The sequence below is a fragment of the Micrasema longulum genome, unplaced genomic scaffold (assembly GCF_059751315.1).
Source record: "Micrasema longulum isolate JH-2025_06_02 unplaced genomic scaffold, ASM5975131v1 h1tg000517l, whole genome shotgun sequence".
NCBI classification, from domain to species: Eukaryota; Metazoa; Arthropoda; class Insecta; order Trichoptera; family Brachycentridae; genus Micrasema; species Micrasema longulum.
In genome coordinates, this window is record NW_028277714.1 from 1 (window position 1) to 25,067 (window position 25,067).

Below are 25,067 nucleotides of genomic sequence, written 5' to 3' on the forward strand. Positions count from 1 at the left end.
TGTCAAACAAAATCTACTCCTAGGTCAGCATTTGATTCAGGAAGAGGAAAACTTGTCGAAATCCGGCGCTCCCCAAACACTAGATTTGGAGATCGTGCTTTTGGCGTTGCCGGTCCCTCTGCCTGGAACCAATTGCCTTCAAACTTACGAATCATCGACAGTCCCAGTCAGTTTAGATCCCAACTAAAATCCCACTTCTTTAGACTATCATACCCTCAATTTTAAATCTGAAAATATAAAATATCACTTTAGTTTAGTTAGACTAAAGACTCGACTCGTATTATGTCCATGTTGACTACAATTTTTTACAAGTTTTAGTTCTTCGTCTACAATTACATTAGTGGCTAATTTATGGATAAATTTTAATGATTCTAGTTGAAAAAGTTCAGTTATATTTAATTGCTTAGTTTGTTTAAAAAGTTCTCTAGTCGCAGTTAGATAGGGAAGGTCATATACTAACTTTAATATTTTATTTTGCTGTCTTTGCAGTCCTGTTTATGTCATTTTGATATCCTGTTCCCCATAGTAGTTGCGTATAACATATTTTAGTTTTTACATAGGCTTCATACATTAGAATTTTTTCCGTTTTTGGAACAAAGTTTTTGATTTTTAAAAAAAGACTCGATAATGTCGCCACTTTGCTAATTAAATTGTTGATATGAATTGTCCATGTTTGTTTTTTACTAAATGTCATTATATTATTAAGGGTTAATATGTTGGGAATTTTTGCACTATTCTGCCGGATGTTTCAAAGTGTATTATTCCAGGGTGATCTCAGAACTCCCGGCTCCATGAGATACTTGCTGTACACAGAATGGGCGTCTGTCTCCAAGTGCCTTCGCTACCAACCTCTAGACTATATCAAGGACTACTTCGGTGTCAAAATTGGTAATCACATTCTTCTACCTATTCTTACATCCAGTCGTTGTTAGTTACTATTTGATTCCTAACTATTATCGAGGATTAAAAAAGTTCTCTTCCTCTTATTTAAGAGAAGTATTACTTTACAATCAAATGGTATCGGGTAACACTTGATTACAACTCTTTTCTTCTTTCTTTTTATATTTCTGTTCTTAATGTTTTATTATGTTTTTAAAAAACTTTTTAGCCGTATATTTATTTATTCTGGATAATTTTTGTACCTCAAGGGCATTGTGCAATAAATATCCCAACAGGTTTTGCAGCTACAGATTGCACGAGGATTAGATTAGATTCTATTCCCCGTTTTTAATTTTCTTAAATTTAAATTGGAGCTAGATTATAACACGTCCTGCAGGTACTTTGGATCATTTGTTTCCAATGCCAGTCCGGGGATAGTGAAATATTACACTATAAATCAACCTTTTAATTTAACTTTTCGTGTCTATCTTGCTAGGAATCACCATTGCTAAGAAATCACCTTTAAAACAAATATTATACGATGATCCTGCCAGGAATCGAACACTGAACCACAAGCGTAATAGGTGAACGCGCTAACCATTACACTACAGAGTGGACGTATCTCCACTCGATCTTTTTCAGGATGTTTTCCTGTGAGTAGCCATCGAGTTGAAAGCCATTGTCCAGCGTTCTGCTTGTATTTTACACCCAGAACTTTATTCTTCATCCACACGGATACGGAAATAGACTGCATAGTCCATAAATAAATAAATAATCTTCTTCTTTCTGTGCCATATCAGGTCCCCCCGACGTCGGCGATCACTCTAGAGTAGGCATTCCGGTCTCCTGCGCCGATTGAAACAGTGCCTCAACACCGCGCACTCCCGTTCAGTCGCTGATGTTTCTCAGCCAGCACATCTGTCGCCTCCACTCTTTCCCTCAATCTTCCCCACCACGATTAGCTGTAGAAGCACGTATTTGCTTCCGCGCATGATATGACCCAGATATGCGAGTTTTCTTTGTTTTATTGAGGACAGTAGTTCTTTTTCGGCATTGGCTCGTCTCAGCACCTCCGCGTCGGTCACTAAATCTGTCCGCGGGATTCTCAGTATTCTCCGGTGAAGCCACATTTCAAAAGCCTCTAATCGGTTCACGGAGTTCACCTTGAGAGTCCATGTTTCAGCCCATAGAGCAGTATTGTCCACACATAACACTTGATCATCCTCGGTCTCAGTTTTAAATTAAGACTATCACTGCAGAAGAATGATTTCATGCCATTGAATACTGATCGCGCTATCTCTATTCTTCATCTAATTTCCCTATCCGGATCCAGATCAGAAGTGATTTGACTGCTGAGGTATTTAAAGTTAGTCACTCTCTCGATTGTCTGACCATTTAATCGCAATACAGCATTATTGTGAAGGTAATTAAATAACAAAGAATCTTTTTAATTATTGAGTCATTTTTGTGTAAGTCAATTTGTCGTAAAAAAGTAAATAAATGTTTTATGTTTTAGCGCTGTACTTTGCATGGCTGGGGTTCTACACGCACATGCTGCTCCCTGCTGCCTTAGTGGGACTGGTGTGCTTTATCTACTCGGTAGCTACACTCTATAGCAACCAACCTAGGTATTCATCAACCCTACTTAACGATAGTTCAAATTACTGTAAAACCTTCTTTTTACATTCCTCACCTTTTAGAAGTATTCAATTCCCATCTTTCTCCTTATGTTCACATACAAATATTCCAACTAATGAAGGTGTTTTACATTTTTAATACCACAGTTTTACATTTTAAAAAAATTGAAATTTCCTGTTTCAGAAAATCTAAATAAGGTCAATGTAAAAACGATGCCACATGCGGCGTTGAAGAAAAAAGCTGCTAGAAATAACTTTTATCTCCCGCACCCTTAGTAAATGCCATAATATTGCTAAACAGAAAACATCTCTATTAGTTGTTTTAAATTTTCTACAGTATTTGCCAAAATGAAAAAATCTCAAATAAATTAGTGAGAACATAATTTGATCTTTATCCAATTATCTTAAACGCTGTTTTGCATTGAACAATGATATTTTTTTTTTTAACAAATATACTCTAGTGACGATTAGATGCCGTTTAGGGTTAGTTTTCATTAAATCTTTACTACTTTTCAATGCGTTTTTCCATGAAACTGCCACATTGACATTTTACTTAATTTTAACATGCATTGACAAGTCTTTATATTAATAAATTGTGCTACAGAATGTTTTCAAAAGTGACAGTGGAAACATTATTGAAGGTTATAAGCATTATGTGTCAATTAATTCAACCATTTGTCATTTGAGATCTGGCCATTGTTCATTCCCGGCCCATTTAAAAAATAAAAAATGTGTAACCTCTCCATTTTGTGAACGTGGTCAGGACATCGGTGAATCAAATCAAGTTTTCTTCTAATGTTCACTCGCTGTAATTAAAGACAAATTCCTAGAATGTTTGATAAAAGTTCCCCTTGCAACTCAAATGTTTACCATTATTTATGATCCCAATCACAAAATTGTTTTAGTTATTTTTTAAATGTTTTCAATTAACTCTTTTTCAATGTTTTCGATTAACTTTATTGTTTAATATAATTATAGATATTTTGTAATAGTGATAATTTGTTAATTTGATACTTATGTAACTTAATACTGTCAAAAAACATCCAGCTTAAAAGGAAAGGGTTTGAAATGTTTTTTATAGAAGTAGTAATAGATTTGCCACAGAAAAAATGACAGTTAAATTTTAATTTAAAGGATTTTTATTGATGCCATAGTAAAAAAGTGATACCACATAAATAACATTTTTGAAACATTTCATGTTTAGCGAGGATGTGTGCAACGATAATTCAGAGCTGATGATGTGCCCGCTATGTGACTACTGGTGCGACTATTGGCACCTGAAGGAGACGTGCCTCCACTCTCGCGTTACGTATCTCTTCGACAACCCCACCACTGTCTTCTTCGCCATATTCATGAGCTTCTGGGGTGAGCAAAATCACATCTGAACATTTTTATACATTTGGCTATTAATATTTTGATAATATAGAGCAGGAAAAAAAGTGTAAAACTGAGGAAAACGCTAAAGCGAGGAAATGAAAAATGTAAGAAAAAAATGGGATTACATAAAAATAACACTAATTTGATGGACTGTAGTGTGATTCCAGAAAAAACTGTAATAATAGGGTATTTTCAAATATCGGGAATGACGTACAAAATATTATATATATTTAAAGCGAATTTTTATAATATATATAACTCTTAATGAGTTCAAAATAATTTTTCATTCATAATTTTCGGGTTTAAAAATGAGCACGTATGAATTGGCTCGCAGTTGGCATGGTCTCCACTTTATTATTCTGGGTGTCCACATGCCATCATTTTGTCTCGCCAAGTATCCTGCCGACTGCCATTTTAACTTCGCTGCACGATCCATGATATCCACGACTCCGCTTGCCGCCTTATTTCTTACCCTGCCTCTTAGACATACACCGAGCATCTGTCTTTCCATGAATCGTTGCGTGCATTTTAATTTCGGGCTACTTTTTTGTGTTACAGACATGGTTTCTAGTCCGTATGTTGTCACCGGCAATATGCACGATTCATGTACTTGTATTTTCAAGCATATAGGGACTTCTTTATTTTCAAAAATATATTTTAGTTTGCCGAAAGCAGCCCAACTTAGCCCTATTCTTCTCGGTAACTCCGCTGTCTGGTTATCTTTACCAAGTTTGACTTTGTGTCCTAGATATATATATTCATCAACCACTTTGATTTTATTGTTGTTAATGAAAATGTCTCGTCCTGTTGGACTCATAATCTTTGCTTTATGTATATTCATTTCCAAATCAATCCTTTTTGAAGCCTCATGTAGTTCCATAATCATTTCGCCTAGTTCATCCATGTCTTTACTTATGACCACTAATATCATCTGCGAATCTGAGGAGACTCAAGTACATGCCATCGATCTTTACACCCTTATTTTCCCAATTGAGGGTTTTAAATACATTCTCTAAGGCTAGAGTAAAGAGCTTTGGCGATATTGTGTCCCCTTGTCTGACACCTTTCTCTATTTTGATTTTATCAGTTTTTGTGTCTTCATCAATCCTCACATCCACAGTAGCGTTGTCATAAATGAATTTGATTAATCTAATGTATCTAGAATCAACTCAGGCATTTTGGGGTGCTTCAATAACAGGCCATTTTTCAACTGAGTCAAACGCTTTTCGATAGTCGATAAAAGCTAAATGTAAATGCAGAATAATTTACTTTTTTATTTCTGTTTTGTTTCCGTTTCAATCATTGTTATCTATAATGTTTGTATTTCAGCCGCCCTGTTCTTGGAGTTGTGGAAACGGTACTCCGCAGAGATAACTCACCGCTGGGACTTAACGGGGTTCGATGTCCACGAGGAGCATCCCCGGCCGCAGTACCTCGCCAGACTGTCGCACGTCAAAAAGAAACAGGTGCTTAATCAAACCAATCCTTTTCACATTTGTTAAAAGTCTTATCTTTCAGTAAGTTACAGTCACCGGGCTTGAGAAGGAGACTGTCTGCCATAATTGTCTTTGCCGTTACTTACCTCCGGCAACTGTAACTGAAATTGTTTTCATATAAATATTTGTATCATGATTTACCCAAATGTTTAAATTTTGAGGTCATTTTTAACTGGTCGTAAAACTATGCTGGAAAATTAATCGTGTTATGGTGGTAAATGAGATAAAAATGAAAATAATAGTTTTAAAAATGTGTCTTTACACAAAAATATATAACAAAATGTAATGATTTTAGGTTAATGTGGTAACCAACACTTTGGAGCCTCATGTTCCCTTCTGGCGAATGCGTCTTCCGGCTACTATCCTAAGCTTCTCCATCGTTCTTCTTCTAGTAAGTACTTTTTTATAAGAAAACAAAGGTTATTTTAAAAAATCTATAAACGCAACTTTTTCTAAAAAAAAATTGTTAGTTTATAATATGTAGTTTATATTCAGTGTTTTTAATGTTGTATTATTGTAAAATAATTATTTTTAATTTAAAAAAACAACGCCTTTGACTTTTATTATCAACCCGTGTACTCAAATTGGTTCTAAAAAATAACTCCGCCAGTTTAAAAAAATAACACTGCTTTTGGCAAAAATAACACCGCTTTTCACAAATAATAACACCGCTGTTTTCCGGTCTCTAGCAATTAGTAATACAAGATGGTGTCTTTTTTTGTGCGCCAGTGTCTGCATCCTTTGGTCTGAATCTGCTTAATTTTTACAGGCTTTTGTAATCAGGTGTTGAAACGTTTGGTTCCCAGGTCAGTCTGGCTCTAGCGGCGGTGCTGGCCGTAGTCCTGTACCGCATGTCCCTACTGGCCGCCCTGTCAGTGCAGGGAGACTCGGTAATCACCAGCTACGCTATTCTCTTCACCACAGCTACGGCCGCTTCCATCAATCTGTGCCTTATCTGCGTCTTCAATTGGGTAAGTACCACCTTATTGCTCTTATCTACACCCGATTATGCGTGAAGACGAGATGATTCGTCTTGTGTTTTATTTATTTATTTATGCTTTATTAAGTTTGTTCATAACATTTTAACTAATATAAACTTTTAATTATATTACATTTTTTTAATCAATATTTCTCAATTACATATTTTTTCAAATCAATTTTAAATATTTCAATTTTTTCCATTTCTTTTATTTCTTCGGGTAACTCATTGCACAGCTTCAATCCCTTGTACAATGAGTTTTGAGATTCTGTTTTTCTCTTCATTGGTAATCTTATCATTTTTTACCCCTTGTTTCATATGTATGACATTGTTGGTTAAATTTTATTATTGTTTTTATTTTATTCATCCCTTTAATTATTTTATGTATAAAAAATAGTTATAGATAGAAATTAGTATTAGATCCAGTCCATAGACTAAAACATCTGCGCTCGTAGAGTGAACGTTCTTAAGTCATAAATCTTTGTTTGTTTGAACCCAATTATCAGACTTTAACATGTCTATCTATCTTCATGTATTTATACATCCATTAACATTTGCATCGTAAATCTTTTAAGCTTTTATTTATTTATTTATTTAAATTTTTATTCCAGTAAAATGGCTATAAAGTGCAGAGCCAATTCTACCATATGAACATATAAACATGAACATAAATATAAATATAAACAAAAATATAACAATAAACATAAATATAACAATAAACATAAATATAACAATAAACATAAATATAACAATAAACATAAATATAACAATAAACATAAATATAAACATAAAATAAAATTTTATATTGCAGCACTTATGGTGGTCTTAACATATCGCGCCATCGCTTGAACAACGGTGATTGGATCCACTCTGCAGTGGCTTGGAGAATTTCGTTATTAGATTTTTTTAGGCGTTCCCATAGGCTCCAGGCTCTTTGGCGAAGCAGGGCAGCGAAGGTGTTTATTCGTCCAGCTGTAAACATTTCAGAGGCACTGCAGTACCTGGGCAATCCGAATAATTGTCGGTATGAGTTGTTATACGTGATCCTTAATTTATTCCACGCTCCTTGCGTATAGTTGTTCCAAAGTTCCGCTGTATACATGGACGTCAAATACGAAGTCAATTTTAGCTTATTATAGAAATAAAAGACGTGTGATATTTTAATCCATAAATTTGGAAAAGCCAATGTCTGGTTTTATCGCTTTCACAACATCTTCAAGACTGGTAACTTTACTATAAAATTCAATGTATTTATACAAAACAGTAGGAATAGAGAATTCAAAATAATATAACAGTAATTTTAATTGACTTATTTTTGTGTGAAGGACTTTTCAACAAAGTGTTTCTGAGTTTCAAAAAGTACTTATGTCTAATCTCAAAACGTAGTATGTAGAATATCTAATTAAATGTAGTCTCATTTGAATCATGATTTTAAAACCTACCAATATGACTTTCTTCTCGCATAAGTATTTATTTTATATTATTATAATCATAACCCGTTAAACAGTTTTATCAAATTTCTCAAATAAGATTTATTGGAGTTAGGTACATTTGATTTTGCAGAACTCAAATACGGTGTATTACAAAATTGAACCTAACAGTACAATATGTTTATTCTAGATGTACACATGGCTGGCTGAGAAGCTGACAGAACAGGAGCTTCTGAGGACGCAGACGGAATTCGACGACTCCCTGACCCTGAAGATCTACCTGCTGCAGTTTGTGAACTACTACGCCTCCATTTTCTACATTGCCTTTTTCAAGGGAAAGTTTGTAGGCCGCCCCGGAGACTACAGCAGATTCTTCGGCTACAGACAGGAAGAGGTGAGTTGAACCATGAAATAACGTGCTGAAAGGGACGTCCTACCGTGGTAGATTACAAGAATTGACTTGATACGGGCATACTACATGCTACATGCCCTCTGCAAGAGATGTATCTTTTTAATCCAAAAGCCTATTAGCGGGCTCTTTTGTAGAGGTTTATTTACTCTAGAACATGGGTGGCCAACCTTTTCAGCAGCCGGGCCAGATTTTGTAAATGAGATTTCCTACCGGGCCGTACAACAAAATTTCTTCAATTATTCAATGCAAATAAGAAATATGTATATTTTTTAAGAAGATATAACAAAAATGAGAGTCAAACATATTTATTAGATTACAGTTACAATACAAAAAATAGCAATCCAAAAAATTATCTTTAGAATTTATTGAAAGAAGCAAAATTGGCAGTACATAGCGGAGTTCTGGTACCAACCCTTATGTATGGTAGTGAAGCGTGGTGTTGAAAAAAGAAGGATGAAAGTAGACTTAACGTTGTTGAAATACGATCTCTCAGGCGAATGTGTGGTAAGATTATGTATGATAGGTGTACAAATGCCGAAATTAGAGCAGAGTGCAAGGCTGAGATAAGCATTATTGACAAAATTAAGAAAGGGCTCTTACGATAATTTGGTCATGTGGAGCGAATGAGTGATGAAAGGACGGCTAAAAGATGTTATAATGCAAGTGTGCCTGGATGTAGAAGCCGAGGAAGGCCGAGAAAGACGTGGCATGATCAAGTACGATAAGTACTTAAAAGTGGACATGTGAAAAGTTGAAATGATCAGCGTGTGTAAAATAATAATTTTTTTTGCATAATATGCTCCGCGGGCCATTAGCAGACATTCAGTGGGCCGCGGTTTGGCCACCCTTGCTCTAAAAGTTTGTAGCGGTTTATAGTAAAATATGATAAAAAAGATTAAACAGATTTAACCCATGGAATAAAGAAATAAAATATTGAAAGTTACTCATAAGTTTTTGTTTATTTAATACATGATAATACAGTGGTTTCACAAATTGAATAAAAACACTATGGAGTGAATTTGAATGCTGGCGGAGCAGAAAAGGGCGAGAGACGTGTTGCGCGCCCCGTTGTAATGGACCTATAGGGTCCATTGGGCACTGCGCGCATAGACAACAAAACGTTCTCGTTTCTCACTATCATCATTATCATACACCCGATGGTGCATAGGGCACTGCATTTGAATATCAAAGCAGCATATCTCGTTTATCTGTTGCATGAAGATAAGGTGATCAGTCTTATGCTTTAAGTTTCAGTCCAGGGACTATAAAATATTGCAGTGTCAAATTTTCTTGAAAACAAACAATATTTTACTCGATCCTACCAGAAATCGAACCCAGGACCTCAAGCATGGTAGGCGAACGCATCACCTACTATACTACGAGGCAGGCTTACCCCCATTCGATTTCGTTTGTCGGTATTTTTTCCTGAGAGTTGCCATTGCGTCGAAAACTCTCATTTAAGCGTATGGTTATATTTCACATATATTGTAACAAATTTTTCAATGTGCCAGTACCACGTGCATTTCCACGGCTCACGCTTTTATTTTTTCAAAGCTCCATGCTCATTATTAATGCTCTCTTTTCCATCTGAACTCCGAGGAGTTAGCGCCAAGCCAGGCCTCCGACTTGCAGCCCGACAATAGGGGATCCCTTTTAGTAGAGGAGGCTATACTGAAATACAAGATTACTTAAAGGTTGAAAGAGAAACTACTGTCGTTATTTAACAATACGTTAATTTATTATTCTTCCTTCTGGACACAAAACCTAGACTGGTATCTTCGTCATCTCTTAATTCCACCCTAACCCCGAGAAAACTTTCTTTCCAGCAGAGTGGTTTCAACCTGTAAGAACTTGACAAGCAAGGTTGTCCAATCCACCACGGTCAACCAATTAAAAAGCCGTTTGTGTGATTTCTCGAAGAAGCAAGAATAACGCTGCTTGCTTAAATTACAATAATAATATCTCATCTTGTGTTTCTCCCCAGTGCGGTCCCGGAGGGTGTTTGATGGAGCTTTGTATACAGTTGAGCATCATCATGATAGGCAAGCAGGCTGTCAACACCGTACTGGAGATAGCGCTCCCCGCCATGTATCGCTGGTACAATTCCTTCAGGACATGGAAGAATACAGCCCAATCCAGGTGGGTGTATTTTAAGAAATATGTACCCTCAGATGAGGCATAAAGACAATCTCCACCATTGGTCTGAAATGAGTAAAATATGGCGATGAATAGAGAAACACAAATACTACTGACAATATTTTGAGTTTGTCCAAATTTTTAAAGACAAGGACTGGATTCAACTCCCTGGGGAGCTGTTTATATTAACATATTACAACAGAGATGAAGAAGATTTAAGAGAAGGTAATATAGAAGTCTAGGCATTTACAGGGCTTATGACCTTTTTTGGGTGGTCCCGTGTAAGTTGGATTCGTTCCAACGTTTTGGCTACCATTTCAGGAGCCATCTTCAGGGTTAACTGTGTGATTTGTAGAAAAAAAAATGTGTTTATGTACTAGTAATTTGTACCGTCTCGCAGTCGGCAGCTGCCACATTCCATGTCATTTGTGTAGTGCCGGAAACCACGACGATCCCCGTCGTCTTTGTTTATGTTATTTGGGTGTTTGTGTATTTCAATCGCCTCTTTATTATTTATGCTCTGTAATTTCTAGGTTCATGCAAAATCTTTGGTTCGAAGGCAAAAATTAAACTCAACATGGTTCCCAGCACTACACACTACAAAAATGACACGGAATGTGTAGATGTATTTGCATGAGTTTAAATGTTTTGCCACGGAGTCAATGTTTTCAATAAGTAATAATGGTATATTATTTTTCAGTTTCAAGAGCCCATACCAGTGGATGAAGGACTATAAATTGGTTGAGTGGGGGTCACGAGGACTGTTTGGAGAATACCTTGAAATGGGTACCGTATATTTATCATATTTTCTACGACATCGATTTGATTGATTTTGGGACTATGATTTTTTTTTTCTTTTTACCTTAGCTGTAAAAAAAAACTGAAAGGAACATGAGTAAGGTAACATAGGAAAACAATTATAGTAAAACCCCTTCATAACGTTTTTCAAGGGACGTACAAAAAAAATGTAAATGGAAGGTACTGAAAAAAATTCATTCAAAAAAATATTTTTTACTAAAAAATTAATGGAGCAATGTTTGAACCATTTTTTAATTGTATCTTTTCGAATATTGTATTCATAAATAATCAATGTCTGTAAAACACAATAAACCATCTTAAAAATAACAACTAAAACATGAAAATGGTGGCAATAAATGTTCATAAAACTTGTGTTTATTGTTACTCTTTGTAAAATTATAACCAAAAAACACTAAAATTGCGGCAATCATTTTCATTATTGATTTAACTTCCTAACAAGTTGGTATAATGATCAGAGACTAACTTTAAACTCTTGAGTTGTCAAAAACACGAAAATGGCGGCAATGAATGTTCGTAAAATACAATAAACTGTCTTTAAACTTACAAAGTTCTACAAAAAAGTTGATATAATGATAGAAACTAGCTTCAGACTCTTGAGCTGTCAGTTTTCAGTGCGGTTTCCAAATTTCTCCAATGTCAATTGTGGGGAAAAAAAAGAAGTAAAACTTTGTTTTTAATGTACAAAAAAATTCAATATTCAATGGGGCTTGAGCACAAATAGCGGGGATTGTCATTTCGGAGTTTCGCTGTATGTTTGTGAAATAGAACTTAAATCTAGGATGAGTGTTTTCACTTTGATTATTACTAAGTAAAAATCCTAAAAGAGGAAATCCGGTGAAGATTTGTCTGTCTCATAGTGTAGGGATTGGCGTGTTCGTTGTTCGAGCTCCAGGTTTAATTCACAAACCCAATTGAAAATCTGTTCTCAATTTGTAAGAATAGTCTCTCCAAAGTCAATTGCACCACGGTGATAAAGCTCATTTTGTCCATAATTCAAGTATGGTTTTAAGATGGCAAAATGAATTACGCATACCAAAACCTCATCGAATCGATGCAAAAAAGAACAATATGTTTGATTGTCCCAGTTCTGCAGTACGGGTTTGTGACCATCTTCGTGGCGGCGTTTCCACTGGCGCCGCTGTTCGCGCTGCTAAACAATGTGCTGGAGATGCGGCTGGACGCCGTGAAGTTGCTGCGCCTGCACCGCCGCCCCGTGCCGCTGCGTGTCCGCGACATCGGCGTCTGGTACCGCATCCTCGACTCCATAGGCAAGCTCAGCGTCATTACCAACGTAAGGACTCATTTTACTGCTCAGTTATACGTATTTATTAGCATAACTTTGTTTCCATTCGGTCTTCTCCAACTGGGTTAGGATCTCTGCATCCACAAGCAATATCCTAAATATTTATCTGGTTCCTCAGAGGAAGATGTCTAATGAGGAAGTTCAGTGGTTTTTTTCAAATTTTTTATTCGTTAATAGACTGTTAAACTAAGTCAAATAGGGTTCATTTCCGCTTATTCCCATTCAGTTCTTCCTATTGGTCCAGAAGCGACAAGCAGACCGGAAATCTTTCATAGCTCTCAGATCATAGGTTGATTCACATGAACCAGTGACGTCATTTAAAGTAGTGCGTTTTTATCAAAATATTTTTTATTATTTTTTCTGTACATTTTCAAGAAACTTTGCCATACAATTTAATGCTCTAATTTTTACCCCGCGTAAGAAAACATTTTTTGTATCCGATTTCCCATAGGGCTGAAGTTCCTCATTGGTGTTTCTTAATTATACAACTGGTCGACCTGCCGTAGATCTTTTTGTCAATCTCCTTATGTATTTCGGTAGTCGGATGGCAGAACGGACATCTGTGATTTTTTTTTCAATGAAAATCATTTGAATTTGTATGAATAAAAAAATTGGCGTAAAAACAATGTGCAGATTAGCCTTTCTGCCATCAAATTATGTTTTCAATATATTTTTCTGCGATCTAAAATCCTGTATCCTCACAACACACAACACAACCTCACCGTTCATGACCTAAATACAAATGAAGTGTGTTGCTATATGTGGTTGGAAACTGACGGTGGTCGAAGTTTCGATGAAATTGCCTCTGTTATGTATCAAGACATAATGAAATTGGATGCTCATGCGAGTGCCTTATTTTATATTCGGACAATTGCGCTGATCAGAATCACCATTTTATCATGCCTTGTCGTGTATACGGGGGCTTTAAGACAAAAAACTGCTTTACAAGAAGTAAATCATAAGTTTTTGGAGCCGGGGCACACACTCATGGAATGTGATTCTGACTAAGACAAAGCTAAGTCCAAAAAAATTAGTATTTTCATTCCAAAGAAATGGTTTAATCTAGTAAGAACCGTGCCTTCCAAGAAAGGAAGAAAATGAAACTGAGGAAAATGAAATTTTTATATTTTTTCTCATGTAAATCTGAAAATGACAGACGGTTCTTTCTGCCATCTGACTACCAAATTATGTTAGTGAGTTCTTCTCTCCAGGGTTTCATAATCGCCTTCACGTCCGAGTTCATCCCGAGATTGGTCTACCGCTTCGTGCACTCTCCCGATGGCAGCCTCAAGGGATACCTGGAGCACTCCTTGGCACTCTTCAACGTCACGCAGCTGGAAGCCGGGTCGGCGCCGCACTACACCACATACAACCTCACACTGTGCAGGTACGGTTAATTGGAGTGAAAATTAGAGCACAACATCAACATTTGCCTATCCGCACCCAGGAGCTTAGATTGATGGTCTATTATCAAATAAAAAAAAAATAAAACCACTGAACTTCCTTATTGTTGTATATCTGTTATTATCATTATTATTAATTTTAAGCGAGCAGCTTAAAGCTGATATGATTTAATATATTTCAACGAAAGTTACTTTAACTTTTGCGAATCAAATCTAAACCATTTTTGATGCTGAGACAACACACTGAGACCGGCTCTTGAGGCAGCTTATTCCAACCATCAACAACCCTATCGCTCAGGAAATGCTTCCGTGGATTTAGATTGAATCTCGTTTTCTCCAACCTGAGACTGTGGCCTCGAAGTCGAGCATCTTGTTTAAGCTCGAACATGGGATCCAAATTGAGGGTAAAGTGAGCAGACTTACGTCAGTCCAGAGACAATGTAATATTGCAGTGTAGAATCGAACCTGAGACCTTACGCGTAGCAGGCGAATGTGCCAACCAATACTCTATGAGGCGGACCGGATCTATCTCCATTCGATTTCCTTTTTTAGGATTTCTACCTGAATGTGTCAGTTTTACTTCTGGGTACAACCCATTCCGAGGCATTAATTTATACATATATAATTATTTTTGCTTGTACTATCGATAGATCTGCTACTATTTTTTTTATAGATATCCAGATTACCGCCACGGTCCTCTGGAGAATGGGATGTACGAGCACACGGCTACCTATTGGCACATTTTGGCTGCCAGACTTGCCTTTATTGTCGTTTTTGAGGTAAGTGCTATATTGCAATTACGAAAACAAAAAGCAAACCGACACGAGCGTTGACTTAGAGATTACACACATGTTGACTTATGACTGCGATAACTTAAGCATGTTCATTATTATTCGCTCAAATGCTTAGCATGTTTTTAAGCACGTCGATAGTTATTTGTGATTGAGCTACAGATAATCTAAGTATCACTGATATGTTTTATTTCACCGTTTAAGCTAGTTTATGCTTCTCTCTCTATTATCCATACAAATCGGAATTTCTAAGATAGCAAATTTGTTACTGGCATCTCTTCCATGCTATGTTAGTATGGTCGGGTGGGCTTGATATTATTGTATGTGATAAAGAAAAGGTGGTAAACAATCGAGCGCAGATATTTAGATCTTATCAAATGCATTATTTATGAAATTATGAAAACTGTCCCTAAACCTTATTTTAATAACAACATTTGAGTTTGTCCAAATGTTTGTAGACAAAAGACTGGATTTCACCCCCTCGGGAGTCATTAAGATTAACAAATTACAACAGGGATGGAGAATACCTTAGAAAAGGGAATATGGAAGTCCAGACATTTATAGGGTTTATAACCTGTCATTATGTTCAAACATAGGCAAAATGGTGAATGTTACACAGTGTGTAGAAGGTAATTAACATATTACAACAGAGATGAAGAACATTTAAGAGAAGGTAATATAGAAGTCTAGGCATCTACAGGGCTTATGACCTGTCAATGGCTGGTTTAAGTGGCTACTTTACACACTGTGTAACATTCACCATTTTGCCTATGTTTGAACATCCATATTTCTGCCATTTGTTGGTTTTAGTGGGGTTAAAGAGCTGAAACCTTTATTGTTGCGAAGAGATTTATCTGACTGAATAATTTCACATACTAGGCAACTAGGCAAAATGGTGAATGTTACACAGTGTGTAAAGTGGCCACTTAAACCAGCCAATGACAGGTCATAAGTCCTGTAAATGCCTAGACTTCCATATTCCCTTTTCTAAGGTATTCTCCATCCCTGTTGTAATTTGTTTATTTATTTTAAAAAGAAGACAAATAACTATAATGGACAAACATTATTTGTCTTGTAACAGAGTCAATATTAAATGGTCATTTTCAGAACTTCGTAGCGCTGGTGATGATCATGGTGCGCTGGATGATTCCCGACATGTCGGCAGAGCTGCGCGACCGCATCCGGCGCGAGACGTACGTCATCAATGAGATCATCATCAACAGGGAGCGTCAGCGCGCCGGCCTCCTCTGTAAGTACAAGAACTGAAACAGTCCACAGTTCTCTATGCCGCAGGTCAGTCCAACCCGCAGAGTTATCGGCTCGTGTGTGAATAGTCAATAACCGCCCCGAACAACCCTGATGTGTTGGTATGTGTTTGAAAATTTTACCCCTTTGTGTTGCAATTATAATGAGGTAGTTATTAAAACTTATAATATTATAAATCAAACATTGATTTCAGTCTTCTGAACACTTTATTTTATTTTTACAAATATAAAAAATATAAAAACAAAAATTTCGTGACAATTGTTTCGCCTTGTTAGGGCATTTTCAAACGAATGTGAAGATTAGATGGATTGAATGTCCTCATATAGTTATATAATTCAAGGTACTTAAGTAGAAAAATAAAAATAATCTTATGAACTAGCATGAATGATCTTTTCAACATCTTGGCCCTAAATTTATAGTAATGATAATAATAATAATAAAATAATAATCATAATCCATAAAAAAAGTATTTCCCTCCAATATACAAGATACAAATGAATACATACAAGAAATACATTATTTTCATGCCAAGGAGAAATTATTAAAAAATATCAGGAGAACTGAGGATAACAAAGTAAAGTGTATTTTGGACTTAGATCAAAGTATGTTCTTGCAAAGCTATGCTTTTCTAGGTATATAATATTGTTAGCTTTTCGATTTGATTTAAATTTATATACAATCATAAAATGTTATCATCACAATTAACAGTATTTTATAAGAAGGTTTTTATCGCATGTCAAGGTATTTTAAAAACTATATGTTCATCCATTCAATTGTTTTTCAGCGCCCACTAACAATGCGGGAGATCTCGCGGGAACAGAAGCTGATTGGGACCATCTGCTCTCTCGGTCACTTTCTGGATCTGAATTTGATCTCGTGGCACACGGATCTGGCGATCATGCGGGCAACCACAAACCTGCCGATGTTTGAGCAACAAACGATCTCATCCGTCAACATTTGAACTGTATGGAACCTCGATTTCACTCGAAAACTCCAGACGTTGATAAAATATTCCGGTCGATGCTATGGAAATCACTATATTATCAAGGAAAAATTGTGTAATGACAATTGCAACTAAATGGAAACGCAATTCAATCTTGTCAATTCCGCAGATGTTGCGAAAATATTAGGTTGTTTCTGGTCAATATTTATGGCTGAAGGAGATGATTGCATCGAAAATATTCAGGGTGAGTTGTTCCTGTCTTTTGAGGTAAATAGATCTGAGAATGAGATTATTGAAATCTTTTTTTAGAATTATTTTTAATACTGACTGTTTTATTTTAATGCCGAATCTTCAACAAAAATAATTTATTATAGCTAAATTTATTTATTTTATTTTAGAAAAAAAATGCTTAATAATCTCGTGAGTAATTTTTAAATGGGGAATTTCATTATGTTTAGTTCCTAAATTAAAACTGAAGACATTTTTATGATTAATGTAAAATTTTCAACCATTTTTGTAATATATTTTTAAAACCTCTGCCAATTCAATACTACAATTATCATGATATTGACTCCTAGTGTCGTCATTGAGTTTCCTGGCCGTCAAATCACAATATTTTTTTATTATTTTCCGATTTTCGGAATAAAGCCATAGCCATATTTTAAGTATCCAAACCTTCGTTGTGATGTTTATAAATTAGTCTAGCTTTAAATCTTATGTGGCCTTTAGAACGCAGACAATGAAACGTCCAATTATATATAAATAATGTTTTTTCACAACAAATTAGCACCTTTGTTATTTTGAATTTATGCCTATAAAATAAAAAGTTTTATAAGAAATAAATACAGGTGAATTTGATATTAAATAAGATCTGTCTGTTGGAATAAGGAGGTTTATATTTAAAAAAATATAATTACTGAACAATTATTCTGTTCAGCACTCAATCAACTAGTCAGCGTTTTACGAAGTTAAAAATAAAAGTATTGAAATGGGTTAAAATGGAAAAGCACGATGCTTATGTTTATTAATTTTATCATAGAAGAAATTTCTAAAAAATATTTGAGTGACAGGTGAACAATGTAATTCAAATTTTAAACACGTACAGTCCTATCATTATAAAAGTGTTCCTAGTGAAGAGGACTCTTAAATTAATTTTGTATACTATTTTCCATATATGTCTAAGGCGCCTACAGACATACTCGACATTTGACAATCGTTTCTAGAGTTGCTACCGGATATGCTTAATTATTGAAGATTGTCAAATGTCACCAACAAATATCGACCAGCAAATGTCCCATGTTGCTTCCGGATACGCTCAATTATTGACGATTGTCAATTGTCGCCAACAAATATCGACCAACAAATGTCGCAAGTTGCTACTAGATAAGCTCGAATTTTGACAATCATCATTTGTCAAGCTACCATATACACTTGACATATGATAATCGTCATGTCAGCGGTAAATATCGAGTGTGTTTTAGGCACCTTGATGCAGGTATGAATTATACTACATAAAGCAATTATTTGAATAATACGTACAATTTTAATTGATATTATATTCAATATGGCACAAACCATACGAATCTATTTTTCATTATAAGACTCATTGTTAAATATATGATAAAAATATTATTGTATCAACCTATTATAGCAACCAGCATATTAATATTCTATCAACAGTTAACAGTAAAAATATCTGAACTGACGATTAATTTTAACCAAATATACTTTTTAACGTGTTTTGATAGCTTTTCATTTATAAAAACTTCACTAAATAAACACTTTTATAACCCTGTGATTATTATTAAAAGAATAAATAAATGTTAAATTATATAAATGCTTTAAATAATGTTGATTACTAATGTTAATTTCATCTGTAAAATTAAATCTTGGTTAAGATAAATAATCTGTTGTTAACCTTCGCTATTTACATGTTTTTTTATATTTTTTATTTTGAAATTCTACAGCTTTTCTGTGCCAAGTCAACTTAGTCAAACTTATATTAGTGAATCTAATTTTATTAGATTACACTGTTGTGTTCAAATATGACCCGGAATTTATCATTTAAAAGAATCGCGCTCAAGATATTGGTAATTTTTTTCCTAAGATTGGTGGGATTCTCGTAGACATACGTGTTAATTTTTAGCACGATCTGTCGTGTAGTTTGTTTATGGCAGCAGTGTAAACGAGTCAATCTTTGGTGTGTTCTGCGAATTTTGCTTAATTTTTAAAAATTTGTTCGACTCCTGCCAACCACAGCACCTGATTGTCGTCCGAAAATTTATTTTCTTTCAAATGTTCCTCGAGTTTTGAGAAGAGTCAGTAGTCACCGGGGGCTGGATCAGGCGGTGTTGCCAACCTCAGTCGAATTCGGTAGATCTACCGAAAAATCAGTAGGGCTGGCAACGCTGAGATCAGGTGAATATGGCGGGGTGTTCAACAGCATAATAGCAGCCATTGACACTAAAGCCTTGTGCGCTGAGCGTTGTCCTGATGAAATAGCATTTTGCAGTAGTCAGTGGCCTGTTGTAACTAAACCGTTGCAGATTTCAACTTATTACTTAGTATTTTACACATAGGCACATCAGACTATATAATGCGTACATAACTCAAATGATCTACTCAATGAAAGGTGTACCCGTCTCGCAAGTTGGTTTTACATTTCTGTGGAACTACTACAAAGGTGTATAGTAAGATGTGCATGTTATTTGTAATCCTGGGTGTTCTGTTACTGTAATTGGGCCTCTTGGCGTGTTATTTTATTTCAAAGTAAAGGCATAGACAATAAGAGGACGATTTAATATATTTTTTATACAGTGTTCCTGTTGCGTGTTTTTTACAATACAGCCATGAAAACAAATGAGATATATATACTATTTATTTAAGATGTAATTTATTATTTATAATATTATTGAATCGTGCAATTAATGTATTGTTATATGAATGGCGTTATGCGAAAATGTCTTAAGTCGCACCAACCTCGAACTGAGATAATTGATCTAAATTTGTTGAATTTGATAACATTTTTGAGAAGGGAATATGGAAGTCTAGGCATTTGCTGTCATTGGCCGGTTTATAAGGCCACTTATAACATTGTGTAACCCTCACCATTCTGCCTATGTTTAAACATTCACATTTCCTCAAACCTTCCATCTGTTGACTTTTGTGAAGTAAAAGAGCTAAAACCTTTATTGTATTTCCTTCTCAAAAATGTTTTCCTCGTCTGTTGCAACAAATTAAGATCTAAATAACTCCCTTGGGAAGATATCCAACCTGTCTACAAACATTTGGACATACTCAAAACATTGTTGAGATAATTGATGTTTAACATCAGGTGGATTTTTCAAAAATATGATTAATAATTTAGCAAAAAAGTGGGAATTCACATTTTTTACAGAACACCTTTAAAACTATTATTATTTATATCACCTTTAAAACTATTACTTTTGTAATAACAATAAAGCAAAATTTTTTTGAACAATGTTACTTCCCAAAAGATAAAAGATATTGTAGATAAAAATCTATAATTTTTATATTTGCTTTAGATGCAAAATTATCAATAGAGTATATTTTATTGTGATGGTTTTTTTTTCAAATAATAAAAATGAAATAAAAGCTTTGTATTCTAAACTATACGTTAAAAATGCCTTGGGATTTACTTGTAATATGAATCCCCAAATTACAAAAAGTTAGCTGCCGTTTGTAATAAAAAAAAACTTGTTGACAATTTCGGCAAAGAAAGCGTTTTTGGCGGGATTAACACATTTTTGCAATATTGTTATCATGTTAGCCACATATTGATCTTAATTCGCAACAAAACACTAACCACCTTAAAGCAGTGTTACATCGTTAGTTAACACATTGAGGTATTACAGAGAATTTGTAAGTTTAAACTCATCAAACTATTTTTTCAAAGTAAGAATATAGATTTTGGATCATGATTCCCGACATTAACTTTTTTTTCTTCCGATTTTGTGGCTTGACACATTTTTTGCATAACCATCTATACGTGTATGTTATTAATTTTAAATGTTATATGCTGTGATTTTAAGAAATTTAACTTCATTTTTTATTGAGATTCTTTACTGGCACTCAAAGAGATGCGTGGAATGAAACTACAAAATGTATATTTATTTTAAGACAACTTTTTTCGGGGTAGCCGTTTTTTATTGCTGGACCCTCAAGGTCCCTGTTTTGGTTCCTGTCAAGGTCGGCATGAAATATTTATTTTAAATTGTGGTTTTTTACCGCAAGTATTTCATGGTTTCCTGACTAGCCCACGAAGCGTAGGACTGATGATGGTCAGATGTTACCGTGCCATAACAAGCGGTTGAGATACGCTGCGTTTGGTATACCGACGCATTGCCCTATGCACCGGGCTAGTGTTAATTTTATTCCTCTTTTAGAGGCAAATTTATCTTAATAAAAATGTGTGCGTACGTATTAAAAACACAACTTTTTACTAAGACAATGCACAAAAGACGTTATTCATTTTTGATATAAATATATAGGTTCATTGTAAACCATGTTATGAAGGAATATTTTGCAATCATTTTTTAAACCAGAATTTGCTATGTATTGGATTCTTGTTATTCAATTTTTAAAAGTTTCAAACTTTTAGTTGTGCTGCATTTATCAGTTTGTACAATTGATTTATTACGTTTTTAATCAAATATAACTATGTAATTGATTCATTTAATCCATCATACATACTTCATTTCATATTTATTTTCTCATTTTGTAATACATATATTTTTTCCCAAACACAATTCTATGGAATTCGGACTGTGTGAAATTCAATTGTCTAAATACATAATGTGGTTACTTACAAAGTATGTATTTACGTGAATTCACAGTTGCGTTGTAAATACATTTACAACTTGACGTATTCACATTTCTAAAATAACTCAATTGTTACATATAGTTTGATTTAAAATGTAAAACTTTGGTTGGATATAATTCACAAAAAGTTGCATCACTGAATTTTTTTAGCATTTTTTCTAGCATCAATACTTTGTGATAAATAAATAAAAGTAATGAACAATCTCATAGGAAAAGAACACAAGGAATAAAATATAAATTTTAACAAAACCTATAATCTGTTTTTATTACGTTTTCTCAACTGAAATAAACATGTTCAATTTGATTTACTATGTATAAATCATACCACTGTTGAAGAAACCTAAAATTAAGTTTTACTAATGTAATTATAATGTACGTTGTTGGCTACTGTGTTGTATTTTGCCAATTTTTCCTATAATTTGCTCAAAATCTTAATATTCCTATTGCTAACATATTTTTTGTTACTAATATGTTGGCTATCTATTTTTCATAGCTTATATATGTTTATATGTATCCTGTTTTGTCGTTAACTTTATGTCAATGTCTAATTAATCGAAAGAACATTTTGACGACAATATTGAAGGTCAAAAGGCTATACGAGACTGATGCGCCATAAAGTGAATTTTTAAAAAATCAACTAAATATGTGTTTTTTTTTATATTAAAAATGAGCTCATATTTTTTTTATTTTGAATCAATTTCAAAAGAATGCAGGTAAGACTGGTGTTCTAAAATTTTTTGAATGTAATTCTAAATGACAATTTGTAAAGATAAGTAATAATTTGTCCAATACATAAATCCCTTGATTTTATGAACAAAGTGCAAGGGCTTTTGATTTTAACGCCAAAATAAAAGTCCGATATCCATGGGTGTCAGCTCATACGACGCAGCTTAAAATTCTAGGAAAATTGGTATATATTTATATAACTTAACTGGGCTAGTGGTGCATCAGTTATTTAGGCTTTTTACCGTCTATATTCTATACGGTTATATTTCTATGGGCGGGGGAATAATCACCTAAGTCAACATATTCAAATTTTTTTTATTTGCTCGTGTTCTAAAACACTGAAGTCAAATAACGTATTATCAATGTTATTTATCACACAAAATAAATTTATTATAGTCCTTAAAATATAGCTAGATTAGAATGACAGCTGTCAAACTAATTTCATTAGTGATGGGAAATTACTGATCACTGATCAAATCGATTTTATCAGTTATTTCATGCAATCATGAAACTATGTTTCCAAAAATTGATATAAAAAACGCAAAAACAAGCCTATTTTAGTGTGTTTAACACAATTATTCACCAAAAAAATAAGACATTTATGCTTTTTTCATGAACAACATCAAATGAATTATTTTTTTATTCAATCAATTAGTCCCATCTCTAATGTTTTTGCAAAATGGTGTAACCTTGTAAGAACGTTGTTAATAATTAGGTTTATTTTAGTTTTTTGTTTAGTTTTATAGCTGATTTTATATATTAATGTTGATTTATGTGTCAAGCATTGTATTAAAAAAATAAATTAACACGCCAGATACAAATGATTTTTCGTGTGTCAATATAAAAATAACTCTTTTGACGTTACTACAAAGTTATGTCGTCACTTTTTCTGACAAATGTCATTCTAATCAAGCTATATTTTAAGGACTATAGTTATCAGCTAAAAAAAAGTTTTCTCGAAGGATAACGTTTTCTAACTGTATGCCTTAAACAACGTTACATTGAATTATCATTGAGTTATCACATGACTATGTATTCCCGATTATTAGCAATAATCCAATTTATTCATACTTATAGAATTATGGAGAAAAAAGGATATTCTTTCAATATTAGATTTGATTCCCTCAATGTTTTAGACACAAAAAACTGTCTCCTGAAAAGTAAGGCATTTTGACTTATGTGATTGTTCCCCCGCCCATAGATTTATCAATAAAGTTTTAATATATTGTCACTTACATTATACACACCTAACAGCGCATATTTCAAAACAGGCATTCAATTTCTTTTTAAACTAAGCGTGATTAAGATAAAAAATGAAACTTATATTAAAGGCACAAAATATAGTTGGACATTTTGTTTTCAAAACTATAATTTTTTTACTATAGAACAACTAGATTTTTTTTAAATAAGGAAATATTTGCGTTCATGATTAACATCATTTTCAATGAGTTGTAAATAACTCATTATTAGAAAATGGGAATCAAGTTGGGGTACAGGACCTCTGGTCTGTGTGTCCACAATACTAGCTACAAGACCACAACCCGATTCAATATATAAAGAACAGTTTATCCGGCACATACCGCACGCCACATTTGAGGACTTTAGTCTCATACGAGGAAAAATTGCTCGTTGCCAAATGAGCCTGGAGGATATCTCTGTAATCTGGTAGCCTTGTCATTTTTGTGAATATATATTAATATAAAAAACAATTGAAAAATTACAATATTTCGTATTTTTTATTATATACTCTATTCATCACAATTCAGTGTAAGTCCCTCTCCAAGTTCAAGAGCTTGTCTGTTTTTTGAGAGGAACAGCATTCAAAACAAAAACATTACATTTTAATTAAATAAATGTTGAAACTGAAATCTACCTTGATTGTATTATCTTAAAATAAATGAATAAAACTAGGTTTATGTTCCTCCTGAAAACATGTTAAGTTTAGGTACGCAGTGTTTATAATGTAAGCAATGACAATATTATCAATATATAGTCAATACATTCATAAATAATTATATTCTTTTGATTGATCGCCTTTTAATGAAACCATGTTTATGGTTTTATGTGAAATTGCATAAATATTTTATTATGCTAAGCTAGTTATGTAAGAATCTTTTTTTTCTAGCACGGCTTCAGTTTATTGTAGAAAATATTAATTTGTTATCTAAGTAGAATTTAGAAAAAAAAAACAAATAGAATTAATAAGATTGAACAAGTTCATAATCGTACTAAAGTTTTCATCCTAATTTAGTAACATTACTTGTATTTAAAATAAGATTATAATGTAAAAAGGTTACTAAAGAAGGAAACAACACTGCCAAATGATATTTTTATAATTGTTCTTCTAATGTTAAAAGTCTGTAGTAGAAGTTGGATATTATATTGTATTTACATACAAGTAGAATGCGCATTGCTTTAGGCGTTTGTATTCATATGGGACACTGTTATCTCGATTAACTTTTAAATTGGGAATAAAAGCATAATTACTTAAAAGTTTTCCTTTTTTATATCGCACCTCCGATAAAATAGTTACAGAATACATTATAAATAGAACTCGCACATGCTAAACTTACAGATAATTGTAGCTTTACGATTTAACCGCTTAATGCCTTTTTAAAAAAGGGAATA

The 25,067-nt window shown here is 33.9% G+C and overlaps 1 protein-coding gene across 1 annotated transcript; it reads left to right on the plus strand.

Annotated features, from left to right (window-relative positions):
* Nucleotides 1–767: 767 nt before the first annotated feature.
* Nucleotides 768–24,632, plus strand: subdued (anoctamin 1; the record flags this gene model as incomplete). The annotated part of the gene is made up of 14 exons (XM_088227630.1): nucleotides 768–888; nucleotides 2,396–2,507; nucleotides 3,721–3,881; nucleotides 5,223–5,359; nucleotides 5,685–5,780; nucleotides 6,196–6,360; nucleotides 7,989–8,192; nucleotides 10,195–10,349; nucleotides 11,047–11,132; nucleotides 12,251–12,456; nucleotides 13,680–13,855; nucleotides 14,545–14,650; nucleotides 15,770–15,911; nucleotides 16,713–24,632. Coding segments are annotated over 14 exons (2,013 nt in total), but the record flags the coding sequence as incomplete, so codon positions are not given.
* Nucleotides 24,633–25,067: the final 435 nt, after the last annotated feature.